Source organism: Haemorhous mexicanus, chromosome 7 (assembly GCF_027477595.1).
Source record: "Haemorhous mexicanus isolate bHaeMex1 chromosome 7, bHaeMex1.pri, whole genome shotgun sequence".
NCBI classification, from domain to species: Eukaryota; Metazoa; Chordata; class Aves; order Passeriformes; family Fringillidae; genus Haemorhous; species Haemorhous mexicanus.
The window spans coordinates 29269808-29283999 of NC_082347.1; the positions used below are offsets into that span (position 1 = coordinate 29269808).

At 53.5% G+C, this 14192-nt stretch overlaps 1 protein-coding gene across 3 annotated transcripts; it reads left to right on the forward strand.

Annotated features, from left to right (window-relative positions):
- The first annotated feature begins 4409 nt into the window (after window positions 1-4409).
- FGF8 (fibroblast growth factor 8) lies at window positions 4410-13945 on the forward strand. 3 transcript variants are annotated; one of them, XM_059851818.1, is made up of 5 exons: window positions 4410-4526; window positions 4611-4647; window positions 6711-6891; window positions 11122-11228; window positions 12162-13945. In XM_059851818.1, the coding sequence occupies exons 1-5, from the start codon at window positions 4495-4497 to the stop codon at window positions 12441-12443; spliced, it is 639 nt and encodes a 212-aa protein (XP_059707801.1). In that variant the 5' UTR covers window positions 4410-4494; the 3' UTR covers window positions 12444-13945. The 3 variants fall into 3 exon arrangements, with proteins under 3 accessions (XP_059707801.1, XP_059707802.1, XP_059707803.1); XM_059851819.1 differs by having other exon boundaries at window positions 6744-6891; XM_059851820.1 differs by having other exon boundaries at window positions 6807-6891.
- The last annotated feature ends 247 nt before the right edge of the window (window positions 13946-14192 follow it).

Consider the following 14192-nt stretch of genomic DNA (forward strand, 5'->3'; position numbering starts at 1 on the left):
CTGCAGAGAGGAGCTCTCCTCGCCCTCTGGGCGGCTCAGCGTTGCTGTGTGCTGCTGCAGGTACTGCTCTCCTCCATCAGTCGGGATTAGCGCTGTGGTCCTGTCTGTGTCCCAGCCTGGCAGGAGCAGGGAACTCTGCCTCTTAGCCTCTCTCTCTGAGAGCAGCGTCCTGGTTGCTTCTCCACCTGATAGTTTCCCTTGAAACTATCCACTGGTTGTTCCTTCTGAAAGAGGTATTCAAGGCAAAACTCCTGTGGGTGTTTTGCTGGCATCCCCTCACTCCAAATTCTCCCAGACTCCTCTTATGATATGAACTCCTAGTTTGCCAGGAGCTCTTGTCTTCATTCAGCCCAGTTTGGACTGCTTGCCCCTAAAGCTGCAGTTGGTGTTGTTTTTCTTGTCTCTGCCTTTCTGAAAGAAGAGGTGCTAGTGGAAAGGTTTCAGGCTGATGCTCCTTCCTGGCTTTGACCTCTTGTGGGGAGCAGGAGCTGATACCACCGTTTGTCATCCTGCACAAGGAAAGGTGTGTATGTGGACCATTTCTGGCTAGAACTGGGCTAGACTGGGATGATAAAGAAGCAGGCAGGAAGGAGATGGAATCTGGCCCTGTCCTGCAGATGTGCTAAGGGAGATTCTGGGAGAGAGAAGGGATGGTGCTGGGGTGGCCCTGGGTTGTGGGGGTGCTGTGCTGAGCATCACAAGGGGAATGGGAAGAGCTTTCTTCAGCACCTGCTGCGCTCTCTCCAGTCCTTGCTGTATGGAGAGGCACAGACCTCTCCCAGAGTCTCACAGTCCCTCACCTGCTGCTACTTCCATCTCAAAGCCTCTCCTGATCTGCTTCCTGTCTTACCTCAGTCTAGGCTGCTCTAGGAGCTGCCTCCACACTCCCCAGTTGACAGGAGGTTCTGTGTGGGGTGAAGGAGGTGGGCAAAGTTTGAGACCAAGCCTGGACCCCAGCCAGGCTGGGACAGATCTGTGTCCTGGTTCCTCTCTCAGCTCCTGCTTCTTGGTGTTATAGCCCTGTGGCTGCACCTTTGTACCCTCAGCTTTATGGGAAAGGGGATGGAAGGGCTGCAGCTCACATCTCCGCTGCTAATGCTTCATCTGCAGCATTTAATGTCCCTGATGAATATGAACGTGAGCTCTCCTCTGAAGGAAAACCCTTCTGTATCTGACCAGTCTAAACATGGTCCCAGTTCTGCAGATCCGGGCAATGGAGCTGAGGGGCGGCAGGACAAGATCTGATGGGACCGTGCTGGTAAGCCTCTTCCAGGGATCACAGCCCAATGGCTGCTTGGTGTGCTGGGGGCACAGCAGGTCCCCAAGCCTTTCTGCCACAAGGGGCTTTCTTCCACCATCTCCACAGCAGTTTGGCCTGAGGCCCAGCTGGTCTCAGGAACACAGGGCTGGAGTTTCTCTTCTCCCTAGGAGAGCCAGACAAGCCATTTAGCCTTGTGCCAGGGGATGGAGGGGACCCTCACCCTGTGGACCAGGGGCCTTATCTCAGATGGCCTGTGAAGGAGCTGGCAGGCAGGCAGATTTCCCTTGTTCTGCCTGGCAAGGGCGAGAGCCTATCCAAAAAGGTTTTTTTACTTAAAAACAAAAGGGGGTGGGGGTGTCACTCTTGATGCAAACACAGGTAGGCTGGGAAGCACCAAGGAAAGAAGGCAAATGCCTCTGTGCAGGTCCCCATCTTCCCTGCAAGGAGCCGATGATCCAAGGCAGCAGCAGAGGTGGGGTGAGCCCAGCAGCTGTGATGCTGCCTGTCTCTGGCTGCTGTCACCGACCTGCTCATTCCTTTTCCTTTCCCAAAGGTGGGGAAGGATGGGGGCTGTGGAGGCTTTGGCTGTAGGCCTGAGGATGGCTGACAGGAGCATCGTCTGTCATCCCCTGTCAGGCAAAGTGTGGCCACCCCTGCGTGATCCCACACTGGTTTGATTTTACGGCCATGACTGGCACTTGAGCCTGTTTGCTGAGGGCAGGGGGCACACGGGACTGTCAGCTTGCAGCTGCCTCTGACCCCGTACAGGACACCATAAATCTCCCAATTTAAGGCAGTCTGGGCTGTTCTGGAAGTGGTGCTATTGAGTAGACTGTGGTGTGCAGGGTAACATGTGCCTACCTGATCCCCTGCCCACCAGGGATAAAGTAGAGGTGGCCACTGGTGAAGGAGAGTAGCATCTGGGAAATAGACTGAATTCCTTGAATTTTTAATACATAAAAAAGTATGGATTGCCTGAATTTAGACCATCAGGAGAGTCTAGTGTTTCCTGCTCTGGTTTTGCCTGGTTTTCCTTAGGCAGTGCAGTGAGGTGAATAGGAGGAACCACCTCACCTGTGCTGTGGTACATCAGCTGTTCACACAGCTCAGCCTGGAGAGTTTTTCTCCTGACCATGTGCCGTACTGATGAGCTGAGTGTGTGAATGTGTCGTGCCCTTGGAAACCAGCTCCTGCTTCTGCTGAGCCCTTCAGTGCCTGCCCTGCCTGTTCCTGGGTCCTCCTAAATGCTTCCAGTTAAATGTAGCTTTGGCCCAAGACTTCTTCCTACACATAGGAAACCCCCTTTGAAATGTCTTTTTGCACCAAAAAAAAGGAAGGAAAATGAATAATGAACTGAATTTTGGGGTAATTTTGCCCAGCACAAGGCAGTTGCTCATCCTGTGCTGTACTGGGTTTGTTAATACTGATGCAGGGACTGTTTTTTCCTTGGGCCCTGTGGGGTCAGCCCAGTGATGGGGCAGTGCCCAGGCTCCCCTGCCTGCCTGCAGCACCCCTCGGCAGTGAGGATGCTGAGCAAGATCAGGTGAGAACCCTGGGGATCCATCCCCAGAAGTGACAGTAGGCAGAGTTTTGGGGTGAGACATTGTGTGGTGGGGAGAGGTGTGGGTGCACTTGTGTCTAGGGCTGTTGGGTGCCTGGGCAAGTGGGAAAGTGCACAGGCTGAGTGTCAGTGTGCATGTGAGAGAGAGAACTGTCCTGTGGCTGCAGCTGGTGTGATCGTGTGTGAAGCAGAGGGTTGTATTTTGCAGGTAGGGGCGAGCAAAGCAAAGCGTGGATAGCTGTGCTGGAAGGTGCAGAGTGTGAGGGGTGCGAGTGAGAAGGAGGGCACCTCACGGGAAATGCTGCACGCATGTGCCAGCTGTGTGTGTGAAAAGGACTGGGTGCAGCCTGCGTGTGTGCCTGCATGGCTGTGCGTGTGCGGGAGGGCTGCACAGGCGTGTGCGGGGCCGTGTGTGTGTGCGGGCGGGCCATGTACGCGTGTGTGTGAGTGTGACTGTGCTTGTGCAGCGGGGCAGCCGCCGCGCTGTCACTCAGGGGCGGCTGACAGGAGCTGCCTCTCCAGCGGCGGCAGATAGCGCTGATTGCTGATTCGAGGAAGCAAAATAGCAATTGTAATTATGGGCTCTGATAAGATAAAGGAGGGCGCGGGGAGCGCGGGGACAGGCAGCGGGGCACGGCCGGCAAATTAGCAGCTGTCACTCAGCGCCGAGCAGGCGGCGCCGGCCCCGGCCCCGGCCAGGTACCGGCCCCGGGGGCCGCCCGCCGCAGCCCCGCCGCAGCCCCCGCCCCGGTGCGCAACAGGTGGCGGGGCCGGGAGGGCCGGGGCTCGCCGGAACAATGCAGCCCTCGGCGGCCCTGCCCGGGCTGCGGGGCTGAGCCCCGTCCCGCCGCCGCCACCGCCCGGCCCCATGGCCCCGCAGCACCGGCCCTGAGGGCGCCCGCCCGCTCTACAAGGTAAGCGCCCGGCGGGGATGCTCGCGAAGAAATCGGGGGTATCCCGCTCCCCACCCCGGTTGCGGAATTTGCTCAGCCTCACTCCTTCTCGAAACTCCGGCCCCCTCCATCCCCCTCCTCCGGTAATCCTTTTAATGTCTGGCACGTCCCGGGAGGGCTCGCCCGCCCGCTCCCAATCCACAACGCGCCCGCGGAGCGGCGAAGCCCCAGCGGGGGGAACCGCGTCCCCGACCAACCCTCCGAGCCCTTAAACCCCGTTTTACGGATGGGGAAACTGAGGCACGGGCAGGGGAGGGAGTCCCGCCGACCACTGGCCGCGTAGCCCAGCCCTTAGTGGCAGCCGCAAGCCCCAGCGACACCTGGCCCGCCGTTCGCTTCGCTTCGGCAGGTACCGCCGGGACCGGGAGGGGAGCCGGGGTCCGGCCGGGCTTCCCCCCGTGGCGGCTGCCGCTCCCCGGCCGCGCCCGCCCCCGCCGTCGGGGCTGCGGGTCGGCTTCGCCTCCCGCGGAGGCGGCGGGGCCGCGGAGTGGGGCGGGGGGCTCCCCGGGGCAGGGGCCGCCGGCCGAGCGCCCCGGGGGCTGGCCGGGCGGAGGGGCCGCAGGGCCTTTCCCCTCTGTAGCCGCTTGTGCCCTCCTTTCTCTGGGGCGAGGACGTGCCGGCAGGGCGAGAGGAACCGAGGAGCTGAGACAGCGCCGCGCCCCCCGGGCGCTCCCCGCCGCCGCCGGGCCCCGGGCCCCCGGCTCCGCATCGGCGCCGCGATGGACCCCTGCTCTTCGCTCTTCAGCTACGTGTGAGTAGCGGCAGCCACAGCCCTCCCGCCCCTCGCCCGCAGCCCCCCCGGCTCACACCTCTCTCCCGCTTCTCCCCCTTCCAGGTTAATGCACTTGTTCGTCCTCTGCCTGCAAGCCCAGGTAAGTGCCCGCTGGGCTGTCCGGCTTTGTTCGCCCCGCGGGGATGGGGGGTGCCCGCCGCCGCTGAGCGGCTGGGCAGGGAGGGAGACAGGGAAGAGGAGCAGCTTAAAACCCAGGAGACGAAAGTTGCCTGGTTGTAAAAAGCCAGAGCCGAGGGGGACCCCACTTATCCCGGGACGCAAAATAAGGTGCGGGAGACTCCGGCTGCGAGGCAGAGAGTACCGAGATTTCAAGGAAATACGCAGGGTTATCTTAAAGCAGCTCTAATTCCTGTCCCCGCGACCTCTAATTCCACTGTAGATACCCACGTCCCACTGCTCCGATTTTTCCTCCCCTATATTGCTTCATCAAAAAAAATTAAAAAAAAAAAAAAAAAAGGAAAAGAAACCCTGCAAAAGCCTTAGTAAAAAGTGCAGGTTTTGATTCAGCTTAAAAGTGTCAGACTTCAGCATCGCTGGTTTGTATCGGCAGAGACAGAAGTGACACGAATAGATTAAACGTCCCGGGAAGAGCTTGTGCAACGCCCGCATACCAGCAGGCACGCGTCGCTGGGAGCGGTGCGCCTCCAAACCGGGGTGAAGCCCCCCTTCCCCCTGAGACTACAGGTGCAGAAGCTTTGTTTAAAATGCCCTTTAAGCTACTTTTAAAAATTATTGTTATTTTCCTGGAAGCTTGGGAGGGAAAGAAATGGAGTTTCCAGCTGAAAAGTGAAGGGAATGGAGCACTGGGATTGTGCAGTTGCATAAAAACATAGCTGTAATATTTTGGAGTATGAGATGGAGACCAAATAGCAGCATGGCTAATGACCTCTCCTCCACATGGTACCCTCATCAGAGCTGAGGAGAGAATCCTGCTGCATTATCCAAAACCCTTCTATAGGAAACACACATGCACGGGCAGAAGCAGAGGGAGAGAGATGACATTGTCAAGGGGCGATATCTCTATAAAGCTGGCTTTGGGAGAGCAGCGGCTTTTGCTTTTATTGTGGTTTTCTGTTGTTGTTTAAGACAGGAGGAAATCTTCCCATTTGACGTGGGGGTGGTGGGGGGTAGCCCCAGCCTTCTGATGTTGAAAGGAGCGATCTCCTAACATTTGCTCAGAATACATCTTTATAAATGTCAGGGAGCAGAGAAACTTTCCAGACTTAAAAGAGAGATTTGAGACGAGGGGGGAAAAAGACTTCTGTGCCAGCTTGCGAGCCGGGGCTGAGGGGGGAGCAGGTTTGGCTGCTCGTGAAAATCATTTAAAGCCCAGGAGCAGCAGTGTTGGGTCTGGAGAGGATGGGCTCAGCTGCAGCTCCAGGACTAAAGGGCTCGGTGTGCTGGCGCTAGGGATGACCCTGTGCTGGCAGCAAACAGCTGAGAGGGGATGAGAGCTGTGTTTGCATGGGTAGCATGTTGATATCCGTGGGTTGTTATACCACTAAATACCTGTGCTGGGGTATGGTTTTCTTGTAATTCTTATGCCTCATAGTTCCCCCATCTCTGTGAACTTTGGGTTTGAAGAACTTAACAAGTGTGTTACTTGGGCGCAAATAGAGAGCCTGAGACCCAGAGGACAGGCAGCTGTTGAAACTGTTGGGGTGTGTGCCCAGGGCAGCTGGAGCAGTAGTATGCTCCTGCAGAAGTGAGAGAGATGTGGGGTGAAAGCATCAGCCCCTTGAGAGGACAACATAGTGCTGTCCTATATGTCCCACCTTGGTCCCCTCCAGCTTCCAGCCTTGATGCTCATCTCAAGGTACCCCAGTCCCAGTCAGGACCCACCGAGTCCTGGAGGGGCCTCTGGGGTCACCAAGCCCTGTTCTGCTTCCAAGCTACCAGCACCTCTGCTTAGGGTATGTCTGGAGTGGACAGAGCTCTGTACAGAGCTCTGGTCACTGTCCCCGAGCTTAATGCTCCTTCTCCTGGAGAGAGACTTTGGTGGCACAGGAGGCACGGCCGCGGTCTTGGCTCCTGGCCTCCCATAAAGCCCAGCTGGAGGCCAGTGATCTCAGCTCAGCCCGCTTGCCCCGCTGAGGAGTAGAGATTATAATGGTGTGTTGTATATTTTTTAATTTCCTAAAGGTAACTGTTCAGTCCCCACCTAATTTTACACAGCATGTGAGGGAGCAGAGCCTGGTGACAGATCAGCTCAGCCGGCGGCTTGTCCGTACCTACCAGCTGTACAGCCGGACCAGCGGGAAACATGTGCAGATCTTGGACAACAAGAAAATCAATGCGATGGCCGAGGATGGGGATGTGCACGGTAAGGACACACGATGGGGGGAGCTGGGGAGGTGTTCGCAGCCCAGCGTGGCGATTGATGATTTCCGTCCTGTTTGTTAGCCAGAAATCATTAAAATCGTTCGGCTTGTGGGGGCTTGTAAAAGGAGAACATAGGGGTCAGTAATCAGCAGCTGTGTGATTCAAGGTGAGGGCAGGTTCCCTGTGCCAAGGGAGGGGACCAATTCTTGAAGGATAGGATCTGCTTCTTTCCTTTTAATTCTTGGTTTGCACCTCACTCAGAGTGCTTGGGGCTGCGGCATCCTGAGCATCATCAGACATTTTATTCTGGCTCTTTGCAGGGATGGGAATCCCTGAGACTTTCTTTTGAAACAGAAATGTAACGTAAATTTGAAAAAGAAGAGCCAGAGAGGAGAAAGGGAATGACTGCTTTGGAAGCCTTCCCTGATCTAGAACTGTCTAAAGTGGCATTTTCCCTTCCCATCCATTCGTTCTCAAAACGAATCACAGGGAAAGGGTCAGTGAGGCAGTCAGCTACAGGCAAAGATGCTGCGGTGTCTCCAGAGACAAAGCAGAGACACTGCAAGCGTGAGAGCCTGCGCTCTGCCACGGCCCCTCTGCATCACCCTGGCACCCCCTCCCCAAAACCTCTACCCTCTTTGGGGCAAGGGGACCAGTCCCTCTGCTAGGGACTCCTGAAGCCCAAATACTTTGATCGTGTGAGCTACTGACATGTTGGGATGGTCAGATGCAGCGCCGGGGTCAGTGGGGCCAGCGGGGCCGGCTGCGGGAGGCCTGATCCTGCACCCAGGGCAGAGACGTGCCTGTGTTCCTGTGTGCTGCACAGACGTGTCACAACTGTTTCTCTTTGGCATTAGCTGCATTTTCCCTTTCTTCCTTGGGTAGATTAGTAGAAACAATTTTTTTTCTTTGCCTTTCTGGTTTTTGGGGGATATTTCTTCATTTTGCTTTGGCTGAAAATTTCACACTGGACATTATCAGTACAAGCACAGTGCAGGTTCCATGTGATGCTCCATACACCCAGAATTAATCTTGCAAATGAATTATTCCCATCCTGGAGCAGCTCTAACTTGAAAGGGCAGTAGCTAATTTCCGAAGCAAAAAAAAAAAAAAAAAGAAAATCCCATCTTGTTTTAGACCTCTAATGCCTGGTTTTTAAAAAACAGTTAGTGCATATTTAAATAACAACCAGGTTTAAATACGGCCAGAAGGAGGGGACTGGTGGTGGCTTGAAAAACTCTATTAAAATGTAATAAAAAAAGGTTAAGCATTTGAAGAGCTAAGGAGGAAAATGAAGACTGATCTAAACCAGAAAGAGAACAAGCAGTTTTTCAGATGTAAAGTTTTAAAAGAGTTGCAAGTCTGTAAATGTTAAAATAGAGGTTCAGGATTGTTCTGTATGAATCTCTAGGGAGGCCCCCATGTCTGGAAGAACTATTAAAACGCTTCTTACTTTCACCTTTTTTAACATTTCCTGAATACTTTCTCCTCTTCGCAGTCCAGTTGGGGGATCAAGTGTGTCTCGCTGCATTTTTTCAGCATTTACGTAGCCACTTTCCCTTCAAAGTTTGAGCATGAAACATAATTTTACTGGGATAAATCTGTCACTTAAATGAAAGAATAGAGTTGAAAACGTTAAGCCTCCCCCCCTCCCCGAAAGAGGAAGGGAAAAAAAAAAAGGAATCCCCCCAAATGTTATTTAGAAATCCACTTTTGTAGCAAAGATCCCCCCTCCCCAAGCCCTTCTTTCTGCTTTTTTCTTTTTTTATTTTAGTCTCATTTTTGGGGGTGGGAGTGTAAAAGGGGTTGATTTATTTTTGCAGATGACCCCTTTCCCCACGCTGACATTTTTACAGCCGACTTAACATCGAGTCCGGTGTTTTCAGTTATTTGTCTTAATTGTCAATATTTGATTGACTTTTTTTAATTCTAAGGGAAGGCAGGAGGCTGGTGCAGCCCAGCTTGTCCCTCCCAAGCTGTGCTTGCCACCAAGAAAACCACTGCCAGCTGCAGCTTGGACTCGACCCCACAAGTGGCTGGAGACACCAGCACAGCTCTCTGCCCACTTGCTGGTTTCTGTCTGTGCCCAGGGTTTTCTGTGGCTTGGGGCTGGAGTTTGCAGGGTTCGTGAGTTGCCTGCAAGGGTCCAGGGGTGCAAGTCCCTGGGGCCAGGTTGTCTTCATCCTCTGTGGATAAGGGGTCTGGAGCGACACATGGGCTGGGTTCGTGCAGGCCAGCAAACCCGTCTGGTGGCTGTAAATCACAGCTGCCCTTTGGGGAAAAAAAAAAAGAGGAGAAAAGTCCAAAAGAGAAGCAATGTGCATCTTTAAAGCAGGGTTTTGTGCTCACAGGGGCCAAGGCCTCCCCACTCCCTCCCTCTATCCCTCTTCATGCCTCCCTTCCTCCCTCCCTCCCAGCTCTTTCTATCTCTCAGAGAGAAAAATCAATTCTCCTCAAACCTTTTACTGCCTCCAAGATCAATTCCACCCCTTTCCCCAATATAGATAAATAGGGGGTCACTGTCTCAGTGCTTTGTTTGCAGAGTGCCATCGCTCCCGTGGGTGGTTTTGGGGATGCTAGGTGCTTGTCAGGCTCTGGGCATTGATCAGCACAGCCTGGAGTTCGCTCTTCCCAAATTTCTTGTCTCTGAGCTCAATCTGTGCCTGCCTAGGAGTAGGGGGATGTGAGTGCATGGTAGCCTTGGGACAAGAGATGCTGCAGGGTGGTATTGACAGGAGGGGGTGCAGGGTGGGGGCCCCTGCATGCCCATCAAGATTGGCCTGTCTAACAGGACCAAATCAGTTGGCCCCAGCAAATTTGGGGATGACCTTTCCATTGGTCAACTCAGCAGCTGCCAGTGCTGCCTGCTTGCTGTCTCCACCCTTGGTGCCATTGACCTCAGTAGCATCTGTCATAAGATGCAGAGTTGAGGCACTGCAGAGACAGAAAGGCATTTGCCCCTAGCCCAGGGTGTGATTTAGGCTCAGTTTAACTTGTGTGTGCACCTACAGCCTCCTTCTGCCATTCAAAGCATCCTCCTGCAGAGCCTCCCACTCCAGAACCACATCACTGCCCGCACTGGGGCTCACTGTAGGCTGAGCATCCTGGGGTAGAGATGTGCAAGATGCAGTGAGCTGCAGTCCTGAGAAACTGAGCAGCCCTTGTGCAGGAATCAGAGAGGATAAATAAGGCATCAACGGACTTAAAACCCATAATAAGAGTGTAGGCTTGGAACCTTTGTGGCCTGTCCTCTAATTGCCTTGCTGGATAGCACTTACAGTACTATGGGCTGATGCTGGACGAGAGGTGATGGGACAGTCACAGCTGGCTTTTCAGCATCGTGGGGAATTCTTTGGTGCTTGGCATGGCACAGACCTTTTGAGGTGCAAACAGGTAGCCACCATTCCCAGCGGGGCTTGCTCTGGGGACAGCAGCTGCAGGAGCGGGAAGAAGGATGTCCTGTCCCCATCCTCCCCCTTCCCTGGGAATGGATGGGCTTTGGGGCTTGGGTTCCCAGGGTGAAGGCAGGGAGGGAAGGTGACAGGTCTATTTATAGGCGGCCCATCGACCCAGCAATTTGCATAGCTCCTTCGGAAGTCGATCGATGCCTCCATTAAAAAACTGAGACCAAATCAATACGCCCTCTCGACTCGTGCAAAGGTGAAAGGCATTAAAAGGGTGGCTGTACCCTTCACGCCTCCCCTGCCAGCTGCAAAGTCACTGCTCCTCCTGCAGCCCTGGCCTGGCAGAGGGACACGGAGTGGTGTCCCCTGGGCTGGGGACAGCTGGCAGCACACTGTGCACTTCCAGAAGATGCCTGTCTGGTTCTTGCTCACAGGCACACCCAGACTTGCCTCAGTTGCAGGGCAGCTGCCTTGTTCTCTGCCAACCAGCGTGTGCCCTGCTCACTGCCCTGCATCCGTCTGGGACACCTCTGGGACACCTGAACCACTGAGCCCTTTGGAGTTGGGTAAAACAGAGCTACTGCCCATCCAGCACAGCTTAAGGTGGCAAAGGGACATGTCCAAGGTCATGCAGGGACATAGGGGCAAGTTAAGGGGGACGAGGGACAGGCTGTGTCTTAACCTCATGTGCTGATTTTAGGCTCTCTGGCCCAGCCGCCAGAGATCACGTGCCTGCAGTGCCCAGCATCAGGGTGCACTGCTGGGGTCTCCTTACCTGTGCCAGCCCTGTCCCACAGCCCCTCTGACCTCCCTCCCTCTCTCCCCAGCCAAGCTCATCGTGGAGACAGACACCTTTGGGAGCCGTGTGCGTATCAAGGGGGCAGCCACAGGTTTCTACATCTGCATGAACAAGAAGGGGAAGCTGATTGGCAAGGTAGGGTGCAAGGGTATGGGCAGGGCGGGGAGCTGCCGGGGACACGAGTGGGAACTGCCTGGAGAGGAGCTCTGCCTTTTGGGGGCAGGGGGAAAAGCCATCCTGCAGCCTGAGGGGGAGCAAGAGAGGTGGGCGGGTGCCGTGTGGGGCACATTCCTTCTATCTCTCCGAACAAATAGGCGGATTGCTGATCTATTCTCCACGATTACATGGTACAAGTGCCAGGAATGTTAAGATGCTCCATGGGGCTGGCCCCAAGGCCAGACCCCACCACCCGCTGGTTTGTCATGCAGCTTCTGTGCCTTGATGCCCCTACCCGTGGTGGGGGGCTGGACATGCAAAATCCCTCCAGAACAGTGATTATCTGCAAGGATTTTCCACGGCAGCTTCTTCCTGGGGGCTGCCCCATGTGGGTCCCTCTCTAGTCCTGCTACTGCCCACTGCCCATAATGGGGGGAACTCAGTTCCTGGCTACCCCATGCTCCCCCCACCACCTGCGTCTGTGGGCACCGTTGTCACTGACCTCGTGTCACTCCTCCTGCCACTCAATGCTCCTTGATGCCCCTCCCATATAAAAGACTCCAAGGGGACAGGATGGGCGGGTGATTGGGATGGAGAGTTCTCTTATGGTTACATCCAGGCACAGAGGGAGGCTAAAGTTCCTTATGGATGTGGTGGAAGTTAAGGCTGGGACCAGCTGGACTAGTACAAAAGCATCAGTGAGCAGTGTTTGTGTCACAATGCCTTCTCCCTGCAGCTTGTTAGGGAAAAGCACATTTTGGGCAATTCTGACTTGTGGGAGGAGTGAGCCTTTAGTTGCCCGCAAGCTCTGCAGCGCTGCTGCCACAGCAGTCAGCACAGGGTGGGGCAGTGAGAAGCAGCCCTCTGAGAAAGTGCCTGTTGCTTAAATCTCTGCTCCTGTCCCCTTCTCAGAGCAACGGCAAAGGCAAGGACTGTGTCTTCACGGAGATCGTGCTGGAGAACAACTACACGGCGCTGCAGAACGCCAAGTACGAGGGCTGGTACATGGCCTTCACCCGCAAGGGCCGCCCCCGCAAGGGCTCCAAGACCCGGCAGCACCAGCGGGAGGTGCATTTCATGAAGAGGCTTCCCAAGGGCCACCAGACCACCGAGCCCCACAGACGCTTTGAGTTCCTCAACTACCCCTTCAACCGGAGAAGTAAAAGGACTAGAAACTCCAGAGCGGGCCCTTGATGTGCCTGCCCTGCCTGCATCTCTCCTGGAGGATGCTCCTCTGAGCTTGGTGGACTATATGTAGAGACTTTCCCGTATGGGTATTAAAGAAATCAAAAAAAAAAAAAAAAAAGGGGAGGGGGGAGGATAAAAAAAATTGCCTTCTCTAGTTGTTGGTACTTTTGGGGGGGGGTGTTTGGTTTTTACAAAAAAAAGAAAAAAAAAAGAGGAAAAAAATGAGAGAGGCTCTATTTTTGTACTCCAGCTTTAAAAGTAATGAAACATTCAAAGACTGGTGAAGGGAGAAGAGCCCTTCACTTAGAAACGTTCTAGTCTGTTTGGGGTTGCGCTTTATTTTGTAATATTTTTTTTTTTGTAGCTCTAGAGGGAAAGGAGTTAAAAAATCATGTTTAAAACAAACAAACAAAAAACCATAGAAATCCAAATCTGGAAGCGATGTGCTACTTAAATGAACTGAACTAATGCTATGCTTGCTGGAGAAGATGGAGAAGCTGGAAAACAGCAAAGAGGAGGGGATTTATTTTGGAGGTGGTTGGAGGCCTCCTAGGTGGTTTTTGCAGCCTGGGTGATGTGGTGACACTGCCAGTGGGGGCTGATTGTGACACCTGGGGTGAGGACCACTGGATGCTTTCTTTCCTTGGATGTGCCTACTTCTTTGGCTGAGCAAGGGGTTGCTGGAAGTCGCATCTTTCTGAGAATGTTGCTGGCTTCACAACTCTCAACTTACTTTTTTTCTCAGGAGGGGACAGGGGTGATGGATTCCCCAGAAAAAGTCCTGAACTGACTTGGTACCTCTTACCCACGGGAGCATCTTTGGCATTTGGTTTGTTTTAAAGTACTAAGGTACAGCTGCCGTGGAGCGGGCTGCTAACTGGTTTTTTCTTTTCCCCCATGTGGAAAATGTGAACTTCTCACCAAAAATTGATATTTTTTTTCTGTCTATATTTTTTTTATGAGATGCAAGTTTTCATCCATAAAATTAAACAAAGTTTACAAATTGTTGTGGAGCCATTTCAGGCTGTTTTGTTGTGATATTCAGTATCTTGTCATAATAGTTGGTGCTTCCCTTGCCAACCATCTCCTACAGGTCTCTGATCAGAAATACTGCCACCCTTGCCCCCCCAGGAAAGGAGGGGGTTTCTTTCAAAATTTCTGTGTTGACAGAAGCCTAATTTTATATTTAGAAGAAAAAAAAAAACAAACCAAAGGAAACATTTAATCTCTTGAGTGAACATCCTCAGCCAGCCTTGCTCTGCACATGCTGCCCTGGGACTGTGACTCTCTCCAAAGGGTTAAACCAATTATTCTTCACGGGGAGGGCAAACAAAGACACTGGATAGGAGCCAGAACCAGGGGTGACTTTTCATCCAATCTTTTTTGATTGTTTGAGGTTTTTCCTGTTTCCTTGAGGATTTTTGTTTTGTTTCGGTTGTGTACAAATTGAATATGAAATGATTGAAATATTTATTTAATATGTGCATTAAAAGTTTGTATTAGTCTAACTGAGCCTGATGCTTTCCAGGGAGGGGCTGGGTCTGGACTGACATACTGGAGAGGGGTGACAGAGGATGGCAGTGAGGTGCAGGATGGGGCTGAGGCTGCTGGTTGGTGCAATTTCCTTCCCAAGGGAACAGCTGTGGAAAATGGGAGACTGCCCTGAGGTTTGGGACCCAGATGAATCTTGTGGAAATCGTGGTTTTCCTTGCAGCAGATTGCAGATTTAATGTGCAGATGCCACCTTCTTGAGGT

Coding starts and splice junctions, on each gene's coding strand:
- FGF8 (XM_059851818.1), top strand. CDS start 4,495: ATGGACCCCTGCTCTTCGCTCTTCAGCTACGT. Junction 4,527..4,610: donor TCTTCGCTCTTCAGCTACGT/GTGAGTAGCGGC, acceptor TCCCCCTTCCAG/GTTAATGCACTTGTTCGTCC. Junction 6,892..11,121: donor CGAGGATGGGGATGTGCACG/GTAAGGACACAC, acceptor CTCTCTCCCCAG/CCAAGCTCATCGTGGAGACA.